Below are 23,075 nucleotides of genomic sequence, written 5' to 3' on the forward strand. Positions count from 1 at the left end.
AGGAGCAGGAAAGCTGACGTTTCAGGTCGGAACCCTTCTTCAGAAAATTTTCTGATGCTGCCTGGCCTGCTGTGTTCCTCCAGCTCCACACTTTATCTCTGACTCCAACATGTCTTGGAGAAAGTTGGTTTCTTGTTTCAAGCATTACCTCCTCACCGTCCCCTCCACCAACGGATAATGTGCTTTCATTCATATTTCCAGTATAGTGCTATTATTTACCTCTTGTTCATGATTTAGAATAAACCTAAAGTGTCCTCACTGTGTACTTCATATGCTCAGGCCACTGCCCTGCGGTCTTTGCCTTAAATTCACAGCTTATAACTGAGCTGGAATTGACGGCAGTCAGAACAAGTTTGTTGTACAAGTGAACAACATGCCCCCTGTGATTGACATCTTCGACTCCTGTGTTGACAATAAATTACTAACTGTCCCCTAGCTGTGAGGCCCTAATTTACCCCTTAGATCAATTTGCTGTTTCACCAAAAGTTTTCCTGAGCGCAGCACTCTCCTGCCATTAAAATGTGAATGACAGCTCCAGCACCTGTTGGCCTGCAGTAATTTGAGTAGTGCTTTATCAGAAATGTGAAGTTAAAATCCTTCCTTAACTGGTGATCAGCAAGTACAAATGTCCCAAGGCCACTCCTCCCCAGATGTGTCATTACAATGCTCACTGCTCTGATACCAAAATTACTGTAGAAATCTGGACAACTTTCACCTTGCCACAAGGGGATCCTGTCTGGTTGGTTGGGGGAAGGTCTGTCTATATCACTAGTGTAGGTTTGGAGGCAGAAGTCTTTTACTAAATAGATTGCTTTGACTGAAGTAGAGTCTTCATTTGCAGCTGGAATTGTCCAGAGTGTGCAATTCCAGCCCTTCAAAGGAAGGTTTGAAGGCGCAGCCCAGAAACCTGCTTTTCACATTTAGTCTGTTCTCCCTACCCCAAAAAGTAAAAGCTGCATTGCTCACCAAATAGAAACATTGACACTGCCAAGATCCTAGATTGCACATTCTCGCTACATTTCAGCTCCTCCAATAGCATGTGACTATCCCATGAACACGACCATCCAAGGGACACTGGTTATGTGAACTTGCTTCTCTGCTGAATAATGCTTTCTCTGCAATGGGTTTCTGTGCAGTAATTGACTGTCAAAATGTATTTATTTCTCAGAAAGGGTCCTCTCCATTCCTCCACCCCATTTACAATAAAACTTTCCTGAAAATCGGACCATATTGTGTGACAATGTCCCACTGAAGCATTTCTGCTGCAGGTGGTTAAATGCCCAAACTCCACACTTGTTCACCTCGCTTCGCTCTCCAACCTGAGGCAAAATTGAGTGAAAGCATGGTGGGGGGGAAACATATTTCTGATCACCAATGGGTTTTAAATAATAGGGTGAAAGTACTGAAGAAGCTGAATACACAGAACTTAGCCCCAACACGGAGTGTCCAGATTTGGTTAATGATTTGTCTCATTCTCATTTTAAAGGGACAGACCAGTTGTTAGTGTCAGAAATGCAGGTCCCTTTATGGATGAACTCCGAACAGCTCCAAAGTTGATTGAGACTAGGTTACGCTCACAGGTCTTCTGTTTTTGAAATTTAGGGTCTTCCCTTGTAGGGGTGTTAGTTTATGGGCAGGAACAGATCCAGAAGGGAAAGGTGGAAACTGGGGATGGTGCTACACTAGATTTACAATAAACTCCTTGTGGATTCTCGAAAGTTTGTTTTTTGGCTGCCTGTTTCAACATTTGGATATCAATCTGTTGAACACCAGTGCTTAGTAAACGTAGTTTGTTGCATTTTCAGTTAATCTGGATGCAATTTACACAAATCATGATGCCCTTGTACAAAGATACTCTCATGCATTGACGCCCTCACACACACACTTTCTCTCTGCCAGTGGAGTTAATGTTGAACTTTGCCATCAGTAACCAGGTGGGTACACTAAAGGGTGGGTGATCCACTCAGTGGCATTGCTGGCCAGAAAGTGAATTTCAGGAGCTTCCTTTGGGCTTTTCTCGCTCTTCCATTCAAACTTGGGAAGAATCCTGGTAATTGGGAGTTTCTACCAAAGCTTTGCCAGTAGAAAGAGAAAAAACATTCCTTGCAGACATAATACACCCAGCAAGTGATAGTTACATAATGACTTGCAACATTTATCAATAAACTGCTTGGTTTTACCTGCAGCTCATTTAGGAAAACCCAGTGATATTTACCGTGAAGTCCTACATCAATTCCATTATACAGTACTCATTCTTAACCTCAGACTCAGAGCAACACTCTACCATGGCAGTGTTTTCATACAGTAATGCCCTTGTACAATAACACTAGTGCAGCGTACTCTGCAGTTTAAATGGTGACACTTACACAGCCATGTATTTGTACTCTCTCACTATCCTACAACCTACAGACAATGGAGTGTGTCTTAGCTAGTGAGGTTCTGTTATTGCTAGTGAGGAGGATATTATGCTGGAAAGCTGACACTGCACTCCCTCCACAGGGAAGTGTTGATATATTTAGCAAACTGTGCCAAATTAATCATATGTCTCACCGATGAACGTATTGCAGTAACGCCAACACCACTGCAGTATTCACCCCATCGTCATGATGCTGTTCCATTTGGGTTTCATGAGATGAGCTTAGAATGGCTCGGATACCCTAATGACCAGTCACAGTAATAATCCAGTCAGGACTGTGATTTGTGTGGTGAGCTGTCAATTCAGAAGGGGCGAAATGCAGTAAAGAACGTAGAATAAGAAACTGCTGGGTCCCTCGGCACAGTGATGCTGTGGAGCAGATCAAAAATCATTCCTAATCCAAGGTGGAATTTCCCCCTTCTTTGCTGCAGCGCTGAATCCATCTGCTCGGCTATTCTTGGCACCAAGGCTGGAGTTTTAAAAAAGAGAAAAACAAAATTACGCTCCGTAGAATAAGAGGCCGAACAATGGCTTGGAAATGGTAGCAAAACAGAATTCTCTTTTAATAATGCACGTTCTGACCAAAGTGAAAATCTTCTTAGGCCAACCCCACCCCTCCACTGATCGACCAGTTTCTTAGCCATTTTATAAATCCTGAGTCCACCAGTGGTTGTCCCGACATCGTGGTAAGATTTGCAAATAAGTGGCCAGTTAATGCCATTGGCGGTTTCGGAGTTGAATTTGTGCAGCAGGGACTCTAAGCTGGTGCATTGCTACAAATGTACTTTAGTTTTCTATCTGTGTCTTACACACAGGTCTGGCCTATATTATTTCATTTCCACGGTCACTTGAAATGCCTGCCAGGATCACTGATGGGTTTTCTTTTTGTGTTGTGATTTTATTTTTGGAACTTTAATTGTTGATTGACTTCTTTTGTTTTGTTTTTTCGCTTCCTTTTATCCTCCTGGTCTGTCTGCTTGGCGCTGGACATCTCCATAGGAGAGTTTTCAGGTGTGTATCTCTCCTCTGATTGGTGTGTTTATATTGGTGCTGTACACATTGTCGATGCTTCCCCTGACCGCTGTACACCCTCACTTTCAGCTTTTGGCCAGTGCTTCCCATCTGGTTCGCTCAACCTGCCCCCCCCAGCCGCAATAAAGTGCGGAACACTTCCGCCCCTTCTCCACCCGCTCCGCATCCCGCAGCAATGAAACTTCCTTGGCTAAAGTTGCTCACTCGTAGGTAGCAACTTCAGGGCTCCCCTCCACCAAACAGCTGTTTTCTGATTTAAAACCACCAGCCACAGTTAGATTTATTGATTGAGGGTAGGACAGAGGCAATTGTAGTTTCACCTCTTTATGTTCCAGTAATGGGGCATTCGACTCCAATGCTACAGGCTCCAAATTACAGTCCCCATCCACTGAGCCATCACTCCACCATGGCCACTCAACTCTTGGACTGAATAGCACCAAGCGTTTCTGTAAGGTTCAATGGGAGACAATTTGCACCACTCCATGCACCGTTGATGTTGGCCATTGGGTATAGCTCAATCAGCTCCACTGAATACATAAAAACCATGTGGTAGTTTGCGTGAAGGGACTTAGGGCTGTAAAATGTTGGAGATCTCAATGCCTATCAACTATAAAGACAAAAGGCAGCATTTGAAATTTCTCATTGCAAGGAGTAGCCTTTTGATCCTAGTTGAGGCAGTGTTTGATGTTGGGTTTGTCACCTTGGCACACTTAATGTTGATAATCCCCCCCACCCCCAACATTACCATTTTAAATACATACTGTGCCTTGCTCTGAATGCTTCATTGGAAAACAGCTCAAGTCTGAGAAAAACAAAATACTGCAGATGCTGGAAGTTCTATAAATTCTGAGCTTCCATTGCAGCCTTTGTGGAGAGAGATATGGTACATGTTTCAGTGACCTCTCCGCTGATGGAGGATCATTATCCTGAGGCATTAACTCTGTTCCCGTCTCCACAGGTGCTGCCCAGCATCTCCAGCGTTTTCTGCCTCTATTTTAAGTTCTCCTTTATTTTCAGTCAGATGCAGTGACGTAAACGTCACTGAAATGGGAGGGAGGAGAGCGCTGAGCTTGCATTGAGATACTTGATATTGCAGAACCGTCCCTCCCCTAATCCTCGCCCTCAATATCACTTGCAAAAAAAATTTTGCATCTTTCTTTTCTGATTTAACCTTGAACAGACCTAACATAAACCCTCAGGGCTAGGGGAGTGTACAGGCACAGTCACTCAGCAATGACTGCAGAGGGGTGCTGGAGAATGAGAAAGCTTTTCATCTTTCAAAGAGTCCTGATGCCCTTAGCAGTGCAGATGTCCCTTTCTGACCTGAGCAAACAGCATCAAATAGGTGTTTCCTTAAATTGAGAGCCCTTTTTCTCTGCGATCACTACCTCTCATCATTGGTTGGAGCTGCCCCTTACTTCACTGAGAGGTAATTAAACCAGCATCCTGCTGCCAAGCCCTGGCAAAGTTACAGCAGAGGAGCAGGAGCACCTCTGAGTAAATCCAAGTCCAAATTGCATGTGTTGAGTACTCCTGGAACAGTCAGTCCGTGGCACTCCACCTCAATTGTGCATCTCGGGTATATTCCGAGCATGAAACCAGTCTGCACTGTGGACAAAAAGCACGCTCCCTGGCATGTTGGCAGCACGTTTTACACAGCACTCTCAACTTTCTTTCCCACGACAGATGGGCACAGGGTTGGCCTGCCAGTTCCATGCGAGTCCACTTTGCACAAGAGCGGTCTGGCACCACCACCACCACCACCAGCGCCCCCCCCCCCCCCCCCCCGACACCCTGGGCCATTGGGTGAAGACGCAATTGGCTGCATCTTGTGACCCTTGGTGTGTGGGGCAGTCAGTAGTCCTGGAAGGATAGCGTGCACTCACCTTGTGAGGTGTATTGCAGTGCAGCAGAGCAGTGAAATGTTTATCAGCAGTCAGATCTGTGTGAAGGCTGACAAACAGTGAACTGGTGCATAATGGCTTTTCTCTCTTTTCTGCTCCCTTACTCCTGCCCATATTGGACTGCCCTCTTAGTTCGTGATGATTTCTTCGGTAAGGTTCCTGCCACCGTTTTTCCTTCTTCCTTCATACATCTTCATACACTTTTTTGGAGTTTTTTTTTCCCTTTGCTTTTGTAGTGTAGTGAAAGGCTGGGAAATGGTGGCTGCTTGCATCTGATCCTTCCAGTTTGGTTGTGTCTTTGCATTCCTAGTTTGTGATGTATCACTGCTGTTGGCTGACATTTCTGTTCACATGTTACTTTGATTCCCAAATTTTCACATAATTTCCAGGCAGACTAAGAACCATCCACCATCTAGTGTTCTTTCCTTGGATGTTTCAAAATTGTGTCTGTCTAAAGCAGATCGTTGAATTGACAATCCATACTTAAATTTGATTGAAGTCTAATGCATGTGTCTCCAGAGCAGTTAGTTTGAATCCGTTTTGACAGAGAGTGATCATTGAAAGGAGTTATGCTAGTTATTGTTAAATTGATTTGTAATTGAACTTCAGTTTGTTCTGATTTGTAGGTGATCTGAATCCAGTAAGGCACTGGTTTAACAATGTGTAACACTGCCTCTGACCGCTCATTGTCAGTTTTCATAACAATAACTTCCATCTCGAGCTGAGGCAGCACTTCAACTCTCAGGTTTAACTTTTTAAGCAGGATTAAGAAAGTTTTCTCATTTTTACACATGCCCCTGACTGTTGTGCCTAGTGCACTTTCAGTTTCTTAATCGAGTGGTGTATAGAATTTAATATGCAATAACTAGTGCTTACTTTTCCTGCATTTTTCAAATTTTAATGAATGGGAAACACTCCTTTTAACAAAAAAAGGTCTTGTTTAGGTTGTAGCTACAATTCGCAAATGGCAGAATTAGTTCTTCAGGTGGCTTGATGTTAAAAGTTGTGTTGGATATACATATTGACTGAAAAGGAAACTCTTAACAACAGCGATGTGGTTTAAGGGGAATTTTTTTCCCTATTGGAGATAGTTAAAGGTTGTTGATGAGTTTTGATATTTGAATGTGAGACTTTTTCAGGTCATCCCCAGTGAAGACGCAGTTGGTTGCATCCTGTGACCCTCATTGCATGGCGCAGTCAGCAATCCTGAAAGAGTAGCATGCAGTTTACTTCACCAGCTGTATCACGGTGCAGCAGAGCAATGCCTGTGATCTAAGTGTGAAACCATGAGCATCGAGTGAAAAGTGCAATTATTGTAAGGATTACTCATGATCAAATTATCTTGAACAAGTATTTAACTTCCTAGCATGAATTCTTTAAAGCCAGCCCAGGATAATTTACAGACCAGCATCGTTTTATGATTGTCTGTCTGTATGGAGGAAGCATGTAATTCAAACTCTGTTGTGGAACTGCTGCGACTCTGTGAGGAAACTCAGCAGAAATGCAAAACAAAAACCCAAAGAACTGTGGATGCTGGAAATCAGAAACAAAAACCAGAAATTGCTGGAAACGTTCGGCAGGTCTGGCAGCATCTGGAGAGAAATCAGAGTTAATGTTTCGGATCCAGTAGCCCTTCCTCAGAATGTTAACAGCAGTAATGCTGTTTTGTAGCCCATTAATGGCAGTGTTTGCTTTACCTGAGCAAAAGACATTTTACTTTTCAAGCATTTGGGTCTGGAAATAATTTAACTAACTTAAGCAAAAAAAGTTTTTGACTTGATTTGTTATTGTCACATGTACCCAGGTACAGTGAAAAGTTTTGCATACGGTACAGACAGGTCATACCATATAAAGTGCTTTTGGGTGATTGTATTCCTCACGCTGTTCTATGTCAACAGTTGCAGAGAAGGTGCACAAAGAGAGAGATCAGCATTAAAGTTAAAAATGTGAGAGGTCCAATCGGAAGTCTAATGACAATGGGGAAGAAGCTGTTCTCTAATCTGTTGGTACCGGTGTACCTTCTGCCCAACGGAAGAGGTTGGATGAGATTATAACCGGGGTGGGTTGCCCTTTCTCTGTGAAGCCGAGCGCCAGCAATTAATTTTGTGTGTTTGGTATCAGATTTCTAAACAGTGAGCTTCCCTGCAAGGTCACTAAATGGTCTTTTACATCAGAAAGATTCTGACTTAGGTCCTGGTTCTGAGCTCATTGATTTTTATTACAAACGTAATGAGGTGGCCCTTGATTGGGTTTCAAAATGGAAATGATGCACAAATTCAATTTAACTTAGAAATATAAATCTGCAAGAAGAAACTCATGTGATGCAGTAGTAGTGTCCCTACCTCTGGGAGGAGGCTTGAGTTCAAGTCCCACCTGCTCCAGAGACGGGTACTAACTTGTCTAAACAGTTTAATTAGGAAATAGGTATCTAAAACATAGCAAGGGAAAGTAGAACCAAGGCATTGTGTGATATTAAAGATTTTAGTGTATGTTTGAATGTGTGTATTCAATATATTGGACTCCAATTGGCTGACCGTCATCCACTCTGGGCTAGAATCATAGAATCTTGACAGTGTGGAAGTAGGCCATTCGGCCCTTTGGGTCCACACTGGCACTCTGAAGAGCATCCCACCCAGACCCACCCCCCTAGCCTATCCCTGTAACCCTGCATTTCCCATGGCTAATCCACCTGACCTACACATCTCTGGACTGTGGGAGGAAATCTGAGCACCTGGAGAAAACCCATGGGGAGAATATGCAAACTCCACACAGACAGTCGCCTGAGACTAGAATTGAGCTCAGGTCCCTGGTGCCGTGAGGTAGCAGTGTTAACCACTGAGCCACTGTGCTGCCCACTCCTTTGTTCAGCTGTTGTTCTCTCTCTTTGGGCTCTATCTTCACTTATCATTTACTGCTCACCTCCTCCCACTGCCTTATCCTCTGCATAAAAACAAACTTTTCCCTGGCTACCATCAGTTCTGAAGAAGGGTCACTTGACCTGAAACATTAACCCTGACTCCTCTCCACGGATGCTGCCAGATCTGCTGAGATTTCCCAGCAATTTCTTTTCTTGCTCTCGTGCTCATGTATGTTGCAAACATTATATTTTGAGGATTGATGTAGTTTTTTGATCACATGGGAAATGTTATGACTGTGATATTTATAATTTACAGTTCTAGTAAACTTTTGGTTTTACGCATCAAGTTGACAAGTTACATTTAGTTACAAGAACGTTTCCTGCAACGTATCCAGTGAAAGTATTTACGTTCTCACTCACAATATCGCCAAGTACCATAAGACCATAATATATTGGAGCAGGAGTAGGCCATTTGGCCCCTTGAGCCAGCTCCACCATTCATTAGGATCGTGACTCATCCGACAAGCCTTGTCCACTTTCCTGCCCTTTCCCCATACATTTGATTCCCTTCCTGATCAAGAATCTATCTAAATATACACAAGGACCCTGCCCCACAGCTCTCTGTGGCAAGGAGTTCCAAAGACTCTCAACCCTCTGACAGAAGAAATTCCTCCTCATCTCTATGTCTTAAATTAGTGCCCTTTATTCTGAGACTATGCCCTCTGGTCCAAGACTCTCCCATGAGGGGAAGCGTTCTCTCAGCATTTACTTCTCAAACCTGTTAAGCTTCCTATATGTTTCAATGCGATCACCTCTTAATCCCATGCTTGAGTTACATGTAGGTCAGGTCAGGTTAATAGTTACAGATTTACACCCCTGAAAAAAATACTATTGAAACAGATGGGCTTTTATAACAATCAGTGATAATTTCATGGCCAACATTGCTGCAACTAGCTTTCAGTTCCAGGATTTAATTGAATTTATAATCCATCAGATACCATGATGGGATTGAGTCCACATCTCTAGAACGTTGCTGTCTAGATTTCTGAAGCTACGACAGGACCACAGTGCTACCATCTCCATCTTAATATTGTAGTGTTCCTTTAGCCCAATCATAACACTGCCTTTCTATAACATTACGATTTTCCAGTGCATGTTATTGAGGCTATATCTTTGAAATTATTGGGTTGTGATTGTCCAAATTAATTTTAAGGTAATGTACAAACGGAGTAGGCTTTCATTCTATAATCAGTGGGAAAGAGAGAAGACTTTCATTTCAATATTAATCCAAATTCTCAGAATTGGGAATGCATCTTGTAGATCCGCGCCACTATTCTGTGGCCTCTCAGGGATTCGAGAGATGTGGGGACCGGCAGGGGAAAAGTGGAATTACGTCCCAAAATCAGCCATGGTATTGTTGAATGGCAGAGCAGACGATGTAGTCTCCTTCTGCTCCACTTTCTTTCAGCAGTTCACGTTTGAATTACAACACAGTTCAAAGCCTGGAAGAGGAGTAAAATATTATATGGAGTTTATCATCAAAGTTTAATACCTCATTGAAATGAGGAAAAGGATGTCTCGAGCTCTTAAAAGCACGTGAATGCAAAAAGTGGTCTGAAATGATACTTTGCGTTAATGGTAAAGGAGTGAATAATATATTTGCAGAAAATTTACTTTTATTTTTATGGTGGCTAGTGGTAATGTCACTGGATTAGCAATTCAGAATCCCAGGCCCATGTTCTGGGGACATGGGTTTGAGCTCCACCGTGGGAGATGGCGAAGTTTGAATTCAGTAAATCCTGGAAAAAAGAAATGTTTTAATGTCAAGTGTTGTAGAGACCCATTTGGCTCACTAATGTCCTTTTGAGAGAAAGAAATCTGAATTTACCTCGTCTGGTGACTGCAGACCCACAGCAATGTGGCTGCCCTCTGGGTAGTTAAGGATGAGCAATAACTGTTGGTTTATTCAACATCACCCACATCTTGTGAAGCTGTTGATCTATTCATGTTAAATGCACTGATGTCTTTATTTGGAAAGTGTGTTCCAGGCAGTGTTCATGTATCCAAGGGCAGCCCAAGGGGGTTTTGGCCTCCTTGATGGGTTATGATTTTGGTTGTGCTGCTGCCACTCCCCAGCGTTCGATGTAGAAAAGTGAGAAGTCTGCAGTAAAATCTTACCGTCATTTACTTGGCGAATTTGTCACCTCCAGGCTTGGCACCCCTGCCCCTCAGGGGTACCTCTTCTGAAAGACCAGAGTGTTTTAATATCCCTCACTTTGCTAGAGGTTTTAGATGATGGGACTGAGAAAACCATCAAGGATTTCACATGACCCCATTGCTGCTGGCATGGCCTGCTCCCCAGACAGCCATCACTCATCATGGGGGTGGTGAACGGGTGGCTGGTCGGATACAGGAGCCTACCTGGATTCAGCACAGGTACAGCCTGCCCTTCGAAACAACAGCCCACTCCTGCAGAGATAGTAGGAACTGCCGATGCTGGAGAATCTGAGATAACAAGGTGTAGAGCTGGATGAACACAGCAGGCCAAGCAGCATCAAAGGAGCAGGAAAGCTGACGTTTTGGGTCTAGGCCCTCCTTCACCTTGTTAGCCCACTCCTACAGACCTGTGCTGTAAAGTGGGCGCATAGCTGAAAGTTGCTGAAACAGCAAAAAGGACCGATTCAGTCACAGAGCCTTGGCTTTCAGGTGGAATAATGTGGGTGCCCAGAGGCCAGAGATGCAAGATGTGCTGTGCACCGCTCTTGGTTGAAGTGGAGGGTTTGCCTGTGCAGGCACTTTGGGAACTGTGTTCCTCTTGGTATGCGTGCTCGGTGAAGCATTCTTTCTCATCGTACTGGTGCAGCAGCAGCATTGTTGCTGTTTGGGTGGAATTTCTGTCAAAAACCTCAATGGTAGAAATGGCCTCTGAGATTTTTGGGATTTAGATAGAGCTGTACTGGCACCATCTGATATCCCCAGCAGCTGTTCTTTGCTCATAGTCAGAGGATGACTACAGCGCACAACTGCTGTGACCATTTTCCCCATTCCCATAGTGGACAGATATACTTCTGGTTTAATTCTTAAAAAGACACTCTATATCAAAGGTTTTTTTTTGTATTGCCTTCATGAGGGTGGAGTTGGAGGAAACCAAACATGGAAAGGAAAGACTGTATAAATTGTTGTTCTCTTTCTAAGTTTGGTTCTTGCTTCCCGGTCCTGATGAATCTTTGTTTTTGTGTCTCTTGTAGCCATGAGAAAGGAAAACAAATCACAAGCCCTGTCTTGGAGCTGAGGAGTTATTAGGCAAGATTATCCAAAGTTTGAAGAAGAGGTGCAATTGATGGAAGGGAGGAAAACAGAAGGGCAGGGGTTTTTGAAGAAGGGGTGTTCAGACAGCTGCAAGTTTTTGTGGGCTACTCTTAAATGAGCAATAATCTCTGACTCCCTGGTAAAGAAGCCTAATGCACAGTCTGTGTGCTTCCAGCTTGCAGTTGCTGTGGCAGGTCTTGAGCTTGAAGTAAATGTGGGTAGTACAGTTGTGGACTCCCTTTAATAACCAACTGCTGCCATCTATTGTTCAATTGCCACCAGATAATGCTTTCTATCTGGGGAAATTTCTCCGCTTGATTATTGGCAGTGCTAGAGAATTGCTAGCATTGTCCACAGGAAATAAAAATGATGCCAAAAAACTTAAAATGATTTGTTAATTTGAGTTACGCACTGGCAATTAAACATTTTGACAAGATTTGGAACTCATTTGAGTGATTTTTGAATAATCAAGAGTAAACCATTTATGAATTATCATTGATTGAAGGAGTCTATGAAAGCATGGGGCTGGAGGTTTATAAAATCATGAGGGGCATAGTTAAGGTGAATAGTCAGTGGTCTTTTCTATGAATCTGATTTTACAGGATGTTACAAACTGTGTGCTCCCTGACTGATAAGTAGGGGTAGGGTCGATGGGGATGGTGGTTTGGGGTGTTGGCTGCCCACACTGGAGCTGGGAGCTGCATTGAGAGGCGAGACTTCTTCCCCTATCTCGCTGCCCGGTTGGATGAACAACATCGTTGTAGTCTCAGCATTGCTGGCCAGGAGCAGCTACAGGTTGCCCCACTGTGTTGAGGGGCCTAGGTGAGTCCAGGGTCGGACATCCCGACATGGTCATGGTAGGGGTTGGGATTGGGGGAGTGGTTCAAGAGGGCATGTGGCTGGTGGAATGGGGAGGTGTATGTGACCTCTGGGCACTCTCAAAAGAAGTCCTGTTCCCATCCCTTTTTGTCAGATGCCAGCTCACGCAGATGCAGTTACTGAGCTTCCCCCAAGGACTTGGGCCTTACCTCGCTCTGCAGGTAAAATACCAGTCGGTCTGGCAGCATCTGTGAAGAAAAAAAATCTGCTAACGTTTCGGGTCTGAGAAAGGGTCACCAGACCCAAAACGTTAACTCTGATTTTTCTTTTTCTACACAGATGCTGCCAGACCTGCTGAGCTTTTCCAGCAACTTCTGTTTTTGTTCCTGATTTGCAGCATCCGCAGTTCTTTCGGTTTTTAAAATACCAGTCGGGATGGGATAAGGCTTTGCGTGAACATTAATTGGTGATTTAAAGAGCTTTAATGGCTTCAAGGGTCAGCAGGCAGCCTGAGACCACCCACAAACAAAAAATGTCCACCCCCAAGCCATCTGACAAACAGGCAATGGAAGGGCCACTACCAGTGCACCCTGCTGGATTTTACATGCCGCCCTCCCTCCAAAACCATTGGAATGGCAACAAAATCCTTCTCGTTAGTTGGGATGTGGAGAAATTGGGCAGAATCTTGTAGAGCTGTTGGCAGGTCCTGAGAAAGTTTGTGACTAGCAGTACTATATAATATCTATATACTATAACAAAAACACTGCGGATACTAGAAATCTGAAAGGAAAAGAGAAAAACAAGAGTTAACATTTCAGATAACAGTGTGGAGCTGGAGGGTTTAATGCCTTCAGAACTGAAAGGGGCTGGAAAATGATTTTTAAGCTGTTGATGGAGGAGGGAGGAGGAGGAGGAGGAGTGAGTGAGACAGAATCGGCTCAATCAGGAATCGAATCCCCTTTGTCAGTTCTTAAGAAGAATTCACACTGGATTTGAAGCATTAACTCTGCTTCTGCCTCTGCACGGGTGCTGTCAGACCTGAGTCTCTCCAGCACTCTGTTTTTATACCAGCCATACTAGCTCAGGACATCATCCCTTTGATTCAAACACAGTGGAGCGGGAGGATGTGAAGAGTGTAGGCTGGAATATATTGCATTCAGAAAGACCAAAGTCTCTAGAAACATTGACCATAGTAATTGTTCTAAACTAAAAGAACCAGGAAGTACATGAAGTTGGAGGTTTATCAGATTTGAGCTTTATAGAGTATTATTAATTCTTCAGCTAGAAATAAGTTTTTTTTTGAGGCAAAAGTAAATTTTGGGGTAACTTTAGCAATGAAGGAATTCCTGAGGATCCGTAAGAATATCCATGGTTTTGATTAGAGAAACAGGATGAAATTGCTACTATTAAGAATTGAACAAAACCAGATTTGCATGGCTCTTACTGAAGAAAATTTTTTGCTCACGTGGAGAACAAATAAAAGCACAGACTGATTTTTGAATAAAGGCCTGTTTCAGGGCTACAACTTCACTTGAGATCAAAAAAATAGCAATTTAGCGAGGCGGGTTGGGGGGTTCGGGGAGTGGCCGTTAAAGAAAGTCAATGAATTGTCAAAGGCGTGAATACAGTTGTTGAGAGGGCTGTCGTAGCTCAGTGGTAGAATCACTGTCTCTGAGCCAGAAGGTCATGGTTCAAGTCCCACCTGTATTGTAACCTGTCTGAACAGAAATATCTCCAATGGCTGATTATGAAACAATACAGACCTGAAACAGGGTGTGGAGGTTGGTTAAAGTAATATGGTAGCTCAGTACAGATGGGATGGAATGATATGTGAACAAGCTTGAGATTTATAGCGGATTGGATGGGAATGTCACTTTAATAAACAAGTTAACATCATCCAGAAGTGCTAGAGCCTTGCAAAATGTCCAAGAATTGCGTTGATTTCAGTTATTGACGAATCTGAGGTAGTGTCCGAATCTCACAAACATTAAGTTTTCTGATTTCCTGGTCCAACTTGTTGCACGTTCTGTTGATAAATCACACCAATTCTCACCTTCATAGAACATTGATTTTCTTTTGGTTCAAGCACTTGTTTCTATTGAAAATGCAAGAAAAGTCTTGTGTAATAAAGCCAGCTACCTGCCCTGGCATAGTTTTGGTTTCCAGGTCGACTGCTTTTGTTGTTTTACTCAATAAATGTTACTCAGTGTGAGGTTGCTCCAGCAATGTCAGCAGTAGCTCAGTGGGTAGCACTCTTGGCTCTGAGCCGCAAGGTGCTGAGTTTGAAACCCCAGGGTGTGCTGCATTATTGGAAGTGCTGTCTTTGTGGTGAGAAGTGAAACCAGAGCCCCACAGTTAACTGTTCAGGTGGGTGTGAACGATCCCTGCCAAAATTTGAAAAACAGTAAGGGTGTATCCTGGGTTAGAGATAGTAGGAACTGCAGATGCTGGAGAATCCGAGACAACAAGGTGCAGGGCTGGATGAACACAGCAGGCCAAGCAGCATCATAGGAGCAGAGAGGCTGACGTTTCGGGCCTAGACCCTTCATCAGAAAAGGTGTATCCTGGCCAGTATCTATCTGTCAATCAGTGTGAAAGGATCTAGTTATAGTCAAACTGTTATTCCCTATTCTTTATAATATAAAGCAATGTTGGCACAGGACAGGTGTTAATTTCTGGCCTTCAGCATCAGAGACTTAGTTTCTGGTTTAGCTTTGGATGGGGTTGAGGGTTAATTTTGAGTTATGAAGAGTGAAGGGTCTTTGCAGATGGGTGCTCTCCACAAAGAACAGAGTTGGGTGGACATTGGCTTTTCCTTAGATTGGAGTGGTGAAAGGGCACTCACTGACACTCTCTGGTTTGAGAGCAGTAAAACTAAGTGTGGTTCTATCAATGTGTGAATCGAATCCGAGACCACCTTGTCTGATTTTTCCCTTTGATTTTCTAATGCTACAGCACCTTGTTGCAGGCAATAACACAAGGTGGGAGGATTAAAAAAAAGCCAAGCACCATTATAACCTCTGGAACTCATCTGACTCTGGTCTTTTGTACATTGTCCTCTGACCTTGCCCCAGAACTTTCACTACCCAGGATCCTACTCTGAGGTTTCTTCATTACATTTCTCTGTCTCTTTAAGTCTCTTTTCTGTTTCAGAAATCTCATAACCTGTTTTCCCAACCAAGCTTCTGCTCCATTTGTGATTTCTGAGTTTGCCCTGCCCGTTTCTGATCTACTTTTCTGTACTTTGATTTGTAACATTTTTTTTTACAACAAAGGCAGTGTAAAAATAGAGGTTCTCGTTGTTGCTGGGTTAACCTCTGGCCCTTTTATATGTGAGGGCAAGTATGAGGAACCACCATTTGGGTGTGTCCTGGAAGACGGCTACTATCCTTGGAATCCCATCACCGTGGGAGCCTCCTCTCATTAGAAGGAAAAGCGACAAAAAGGAAAAATCCTGACTTGGGTGGGTGGGGGGAGGTGTAGTTTCCAGACCGACTCTCAGCCAGCACTTCCTCGGTGTGAGATTGGCTGGTTGAATCTTTAAACACTGCAGGTGGATGGGGAGTCACATTTTGAAAAACGAAAACTGATTACATTGGAGGCATTTTTCTTCCTCGCTGTTCTTTACACAGCAAAATCTAAAACCAGTCAAGTTATTTGTGAAATGTCGCAATTGAGCAGCTGGTTAAATGACTGCCAGAATCCCATGAAATAATATATTACAAAGAAGCTGCTGGAATCACTGGCTTGCATGTGCTTTCAACAAATCATCTGTGGTTGGAGGTCTGTATGTTCCACTCATGCTTTTGCACCACCGCTCTCGTGTGAGTGAATGTTTGCCCTGGAATATGATGAGGAATTTCACGTTATCATAACTTTCTCCTGCAAAGTATGGTTCAGCAATGACTAGGTAGACAAAGTGTTGAATGAAATATCCATTTCTGTTTTTATTTATTTCTGTGTACGTGTACGTGTGCGTGTAAGTATCCATGTCTGTATCTGTATGCTGTGTGCTTTAATATTAAAGAACCTCAATACACATTTTGAATGAAAACCCATTTACGCCTCTTCCAGGAATGGGAAAGGAAGTCGAAAATCTTATCATGGAGAACACTCAGCTTTTGGAAACGAAGTAAGGAAAACATTTTACATTTACTGCATGAACTTACCAAAACCGAGAGAGATTCTCATAATATGCCAACTGCTGTCACAAATTTGCGTAGTGTAACCACAGATGCTTGTATACATCTTTGTCATGTTCTCATTGAGTGCTGATTTGTTGGAGCATCATTCCTGTGATGTGATCAATAATATCTATCCTTATGCTATGCAACCAATGTACACAGCCTTAGATATTTTCCAGTCAGCTTGTTCACAGATGTTATTACGCACCTCTGGGACAGTTTGGACTTGAACCCAGGCCTCGTGGCTCAGAGGCAGGGGCACTACCACTGTGCCACCAGAGCCCTACGTTTACACTCTTGTGATTATAGTTGTACGTATTCTTGTGATGCACCAGGTCGGGTTTTTCGGTTTGCACTCTGAATAACTTTGTTGACTGACTGACTAAGCCGTCTTTGATACCTGTGTCCCTTCTCCCGTCATCTGGAATGTGCCTTTTCCTGTCTGGTATTGCAAGAGCCCAAGAATGCCATAGAAAATCCTAGTGACGGCTCGGTTATATCACCTAACCTGAATTAAACTTTGTTGAATTTTTAAGTGTGGCAGAATGGACACTTCATTATACAAGTTAAACTGCCAAATAAATAAATTGAACCGTAAGTAGAATCACAGCGCAGACAATCAATATCTGCAAACTTTACAATCCCTCTGTTCGATATTGAAGGAAGGGACTGTTCTGTTTGCTTTACTAAACTATGTCGTAAATCAGTGCCCATTGCTACATCCATTTTGTCGCTTTGATAATATTCATATCATCCAATGACCATGAAAAAAGAGTTGGGAGAGTATGGGAACACTTCTGAACACTTGACAGCTCTATGCTTTAAATTAATTTAAAGGATACATATTTCATTGGCACCAATGTGAAAGAAGTTGTTGCCTCATTTCTATTTAAACTGGGTGACCTCTGATATTTAAACAGTGATACCTAGCTCTACCTTTGCTCATAAAAAGAAACGTCCACTTCATCTCTACTGTCATGGATCAGAGAAGACCCCCTCAGTATTTTAAGAAGGTAGCCTAGACCCTAACTTTTTTTCTCATTTTTAAAGGCAAATGTGAAGTGCCTGTTCCCGATACGACTGGTCAAACTACTTGGTGTTAAGCAAAACACAGTTTATTTAAACACTGTAGTTAAAAATACAACCAAAGAGAAAGGAACTACAAATATCTTTAGAGGAATACTTAACAGAATAACAGATATAGTAACAATTACTAATTAACTGTTCCCAACATAGTAACATACCATAAACATACCGCTTGGCAAAAAGGAAAATTTAGACGCAGATTCTCACATGCAGTTCTCCAATCCAGGAGGAAGAATACATCAAGAGGAAATTCAGAGAGAGTAACAGCCAGGAGACATTCACTGAAGTCTCCAACTCTGTTGAGACCCCAATAGCTACTGAAAAAACCAAAACTCAGAAATCTGAATTGGAGAGCTGGCCACACCCATTCAGGCTGCTTGCTTTAAAAAAAACCCAAGGCCTCCCAAGCTGTTTACTCAAGTGATCTTGGTAGACTGCTGAGCGCCTTTGCCTTACAACCTCCCTTCAAAAAGAAAGGTCAAAATCACCTCCTTAAAGGCACAGCATTGTCATGCTACGAACTGCTCAGCGTCTTGTATGTTTTAATCAAATTGCAACTTGCTGTTCTAAACTCCAGTGGATGCAAGCCTAGCCTGTCCGACCTTTCCTCATAAGTGTTACGGAGGGGGAATGGCCAAACTCCTCTGATATTTAAACCAAAACACAAGCCCCAATCTGTTATGATGGGAGAAGAGGTTCCCCTCTAAAAGTTTCCCCTGAAACACCCAGAGAATCTCGCCTTTCCCTTTGTAATCTGTTAAGAGTGGTTAAAAAGAAGAAAATCCCTGATTGCCACTTTACAAGTAACAAATTATTTATTTAACTCTAACAATGAACAAATAAACAGAATTACTAACAAACCAAACAATTTCCCCTTCGACTACTAACTATTCCGTAACTGAACTAAATTCTACTGGAATGCTGTTCAAATAAACACAAGTCCCACTTATATAAACCCAATTAGTAAGACAACAATAAATTAAAACTTAATCTTTCCAAGTTCACACAATCTTCTGGAACACACTGCTTTCTCCAGCATTTCTTCTGTCAATCTCGCGTCACAAATGTCTTTCTGCCACTGATTCTGCTGTCAGGGATGTTTTTCTCTATAATTGCTTCCGTGAGGACTTTTAGCTAGAAATCCTTGGTACCATTTTAATTAGATGTTGCTTTCTCTGAGAGTGAAAAAGATGTTATCTCTTGGCAGTTGGCTCTACTCTGATCTTCAAAAAAAAGACCTTTCTTGTATATTCCCTATGACTCATCAAATTCTTATAATATGATTGCTTCCAGGTAATTTTGATAGATTTTTAGTATGTAAGGGCTTGGTTTAAATTGATTGGCTAAATTTGAAAAGACTTTTTGTCTTGATAAAAATGCTGCTGTTAAATACAAAATGTTTCCGTTCGCATTTGCACATCAAACTGCTGGTCAGACATCCATTTAAACTCTAAGCACTGAAAAAACACTCCATCTTTTGAAAGGACAATGCAATGCTTTTCCCCCATTTTACTTTTACAAACACATTCTAGCTTCCTGCCATCCAATTCACGGCTATTCTACGTGACTTTGAAACATAAGGCTACCTACTCGTTCTGGGTGTTAGGTTTATGAACGTTCTCTGAACGTAACATGTTTACGTTCTTATGGTTACAAATAAACTGGATAATTTGGATTTCACTTTGCCAGAACATGTTGTTAGAACCGAAGGCAGATTTTACTTTAACAGTTGGCAGACACAGGAATCCTGAGAGTGTTGATCATCGGCTGGCACAGATTGTGTGCTTTGAACGGAGTTCATCTGAATTTTTACCCATTCATATTTTTCTCCAAGCTCATTACCTAAGCTTTTCTTTACAACAATCAGACCGTTTGGGCTCCTTTTTCGGTGGGAAGTGCAAATCCATTCTAAATTGTTCGCACTGCTTTAACAGCAGGTTAACATTTGGTGCAATTAGCACTCATACTTTTGAAGTTCAGATATTTTCTAGTCGATCTATTCAGGCATGATAAGGCAGCCCTCTGGAGCAGGTGAGACTTGAATCTCCAGGTTCAGAGGTAGGGACTGTACCTCAAGAGCCCAGACTTCAAAATTTGGTTACTTAGTTATTAACAAATCCAGTTGAGACCCAGATGGATTCAGGATTGATCTCCCAAGTAGGACAGGACCATTGTCAATCTTTTAAAGGGATGGAATTAGAGGATAGTGTGAGAAAGAAGGAGCTGAAAATTCAGCAACGAAAACAAATGGCTGGAAAAGCTCAGCAGATCTGGTAGCATCTGAAAGTTCGGAAATCAGAAAGACTAAAAGGCAGCCAGCTCTGTTTAACACACTTGCTGAGGCTGGGGATTAAGACATGTCAGGTCGAGATAGTGAGAGTGGGGGCCACATTGATTCAGGCACAAGACTGAATGCATGAGTGTAGCTGATCTCTTCCCTAAAAGTGATGTTAGAATGTGCTGCATAAGGCTCCAGCAAAGAGGGTCTTGCTCTCTATCCCTCTGAGCCCCATGTCATGGTTAGTTTAACAGCAGGCCTGCGAGAAACGGCTATGCCACCCAATGGTCACTGTTTCTACACACGTCTTACCCTTATTCTTACGATTGATCTGTACTATAAGCCTTTCTCAAACACAGTCATAACCGAACAAAGAGACTAATCAATGTCATTTCTTCCTCCCAAAGAGAGATTTTCTGGCTAGTCTTCGATCTGCATTTAAATGAGAATTTTTGATGTTCAGTTCATTTGTTAATTGAACGTGGTGTAACTTGAAGATCTTCTTTGCATTTATAGGAATGCTCTGAACATAGTGAAGGATGACCTGATCGCGAAGGTGGATGAGCTGTCGAGTGAGCAAGAGGTGCTGAAAGGAGAGCTGGAGACAGTCAAGCAAGCCAAAACCAAGGTTGAGAACCGAATGAAGGAACTGGAGGAAGAACTGAAGAGGTGAGATAGTGTGTTGTCATCTGTTTTTGGACCTTTCCCTTATTGTAGACAATTCTGCTTGGTATGTGGGGCATGCTGTCGGTTGAAAGCTCTTATTTGAACTAGATGATGGGAAATCTCAATCTAAAAGTGTGGATGTCTACAGTTATCAGTGGGTAGAGCTAGGATATTGCACTCATTGCTCCTCGTGTCATACCTTACCTCTCATTGGCCTCAGTTGTAGCTGCTTTGGCCAAGTGTGAAGTTATGCATGGCTTCTTGCCATGAAATTTCCCACTGTATCTTAACAAACGCACCTTGTTAAATGTGTGCCCGGCTTTTGTCTCCCATGTCCAATTCTAACCCTGACTTACCGTGCGCCCTTCCAGAAACATCTTGCCACTCCGCAGATATCTGCGGGAAGACCAGCATCCTTTGCGCCTGCAGCTTCTTTAGAAGCCCATGGGACTTCCTTTTACCCCAGGACCAACAGGAGAGGCCATGACACCAGGAGTTACCAGCCTGGTCCAAGGTTGGAGGAATGCCCAGCGTTGTAGGAAGAATGTCAATGTCCTTCTCCACTCTGCCAGTTTAAACGCTGCTATCTTTTCTCCCATGTCTCTCACTCGCTCTATCTCTGCTACTGTACCCACCTCCCAAGGCTCGTCCTCCCTATACACCCTCACCCACTCCAACCCAGATGCTGCTAACCCTGCACGCCCTCTCCGCTGCCCAGTCAGTCACTCTGGCCTCTGCACAAAAATTTGTTACAAATGTGCCCACCCACTTCATATCCCTTACCACCTACCTCTCTCCTTCCTGGAGGTAAACAGCCCCCAATAGGGCAGATAGAATCTGGATCGTGGGGTGCCCGATATTCAGCTCCTTGACCCTCGTAGGGAGCGTCCTGATCCTGACCCACACCTTGCCCAAGGCTGTCCTCAACTTTCTGTGCCAGGACCCCTTGAACAAAGGCTACGCCCTTTGACAGCTGACAATTCTGACAAGCTTCCTGGATTTGCCTGTGTTAAGCAGAAAACGGTAGTCCAGTCGTACAGTGTGCCTGGTATCTCTCGCTGATGGCGGGGGGAAGCACAGCAAGGCAAGACAAGGCAGGAATGCTGTGAACATCCAAATAGGCTCAGGGTGAGTAAGTGCAGTGACAGAGTATGAGGATCCCAGAGATATAGTCTGGCCCAGTCGATGAGCTGGGTGTATGTCCCTGAGCGCACAGTGTCTTTGCTGCAGTGTTACAGTGAGGGTTACCGAGTCAACCCGACGTGCGGCATTGAAGGACAGAAGCTTCCTGCAAGTGAATCAGAGATGAGCCGTGAGGGTTCACAGAGGCTGGAACGTTACAGATGACCGTATTTGTGGTTGTGGAGTGTGTAGCCGTTGCCCACGGAGTGTGCCCAGAGATATCGGCACCTAGCTTTCAACATGAAGATTGGTCACAGTCAGCAGTGAGCTGAAGTTGCTGGGTTTCTGCCTCAATCTCCATGTTGAGTTTTCTCAACGTTAACCTCATTTGGTGCATTTGATAAGATAAGGTCAGAAATCCCATGACACCAGGTTATAGTCCTACAGTTTTATTTGAAAACGCAAGCTTTCGGAGGCTCAGTCCTTCTTCAGGTGTTAGTGAGAGAGGTAGTATCAGACATAGAATTTATAAGTAAAAGATCAAAGGTTCATACAATTGATGAGGATGTACTAAACAAGCCTAAGATGCTGTTAAATCTTTAATCAGTGAGAAGGTTTTAATTGATGTATATGATTAAAGATTTAACAGCATCTTAGGCTTGTTTAGTACATCCTCCTCGATGGTGTGAACCTTTGATCTTTTACTTAAATTCTGTGTCTGATACTACCTCTCTCACTAACACCTGTAGAAGGAGTAAGACTCTGAAAGCTTGTGTTTTCAAATAAGTCTGTTGGACTATAACCTGGTGTCATGTGATTTCTGACCTTGTCCACCAGTCCAACACCGGCACCTCCACATCTTTGATAGGAAGCTGAATCTTCAATGAGATGAGTTTGTGGATTTAATAAGGCATTTAACAAACAACAGAGATAACACAGTGTAGAGCTGGAGGAACACAGCAGGCCAGGCAGCATCAGAGGAGCAGGAAAGCTGACATTTTGGGTTGGGATAACAAGGTGTAGAGCTGGATGAACACAGTAGGCCAAGCAGTATCAGACAGACCGGTCAAAGAGGCGGGGGTGGAGCCAGTAAAGGCGAGTGTAGGTGGGGAGTTAGGGAGGAGATAGGTCAGTCCAGGGAGGATGGACAGGTCAAGGGGGCGGGATGAGGCTAGTAGGTAGGAGATGGGGATGGGGCTTGAGGTGGGAGGAGGGGATAGGTGGGAGGAAGGACAGCTTAGGGAGGCGAGGACGAGCTGGGCTGGTTTTGGGATGCGGTTGGGGGAGGGGAGATTTTGAAGCTTGCAATAGGGTTAGGGTTAGGTCCCCTGCCTCTTTGACCTGTCTGTCTCCTCTCCACCTATATTCTCCTTTATCCATCTTCTATCCGCCTCTCCCCCCC

The 23,075-nt window shown here is 43.4% G+C and overlaps 1 protein-coding gene across 1 annotated transcript in view; it reads left to right on the plus strand.

The window, feature by feature from the left end:
* The window catches only part of mapk8ip3 (mitogen-activated protein kinase 8 interacting protein 3), a 183,946-nt gene that overhangs the window by 81,712 nt on the left and 79,159 nt on the right, over window positions 1-23,075 (plus strand). The window contains exons 7-8 of the mRNA XM_048609668.1: window positions 16,365-16,469; window positions 20,402-20,554. Of these exons, the coding sequence (XP_048465625.1) occupies window positions 16,365-16,469; window positions 20,402-20,554 (258 nt within the window). The remainder of the gene's footprint in view (window positions 1-16,364; window positions 16,470-20,401; window positions 20,555-23,075) is intronic.

This window comes from Rhincodon typus, chromosome 21, assembly GCF_021869965.1.
Source record: "Rhincodon typus isolate 14 chromosome 21, sRhiTyp1.1, whole genome shotgun sequence".
Taxonomy (NCBI): domain Eukaryota; kingdom Metazoa; phylum Chordata; class Chondrichthyes; order Orectolobiformes; family Rhincodontidae; genus Rhincodon; species Rhincodon typus.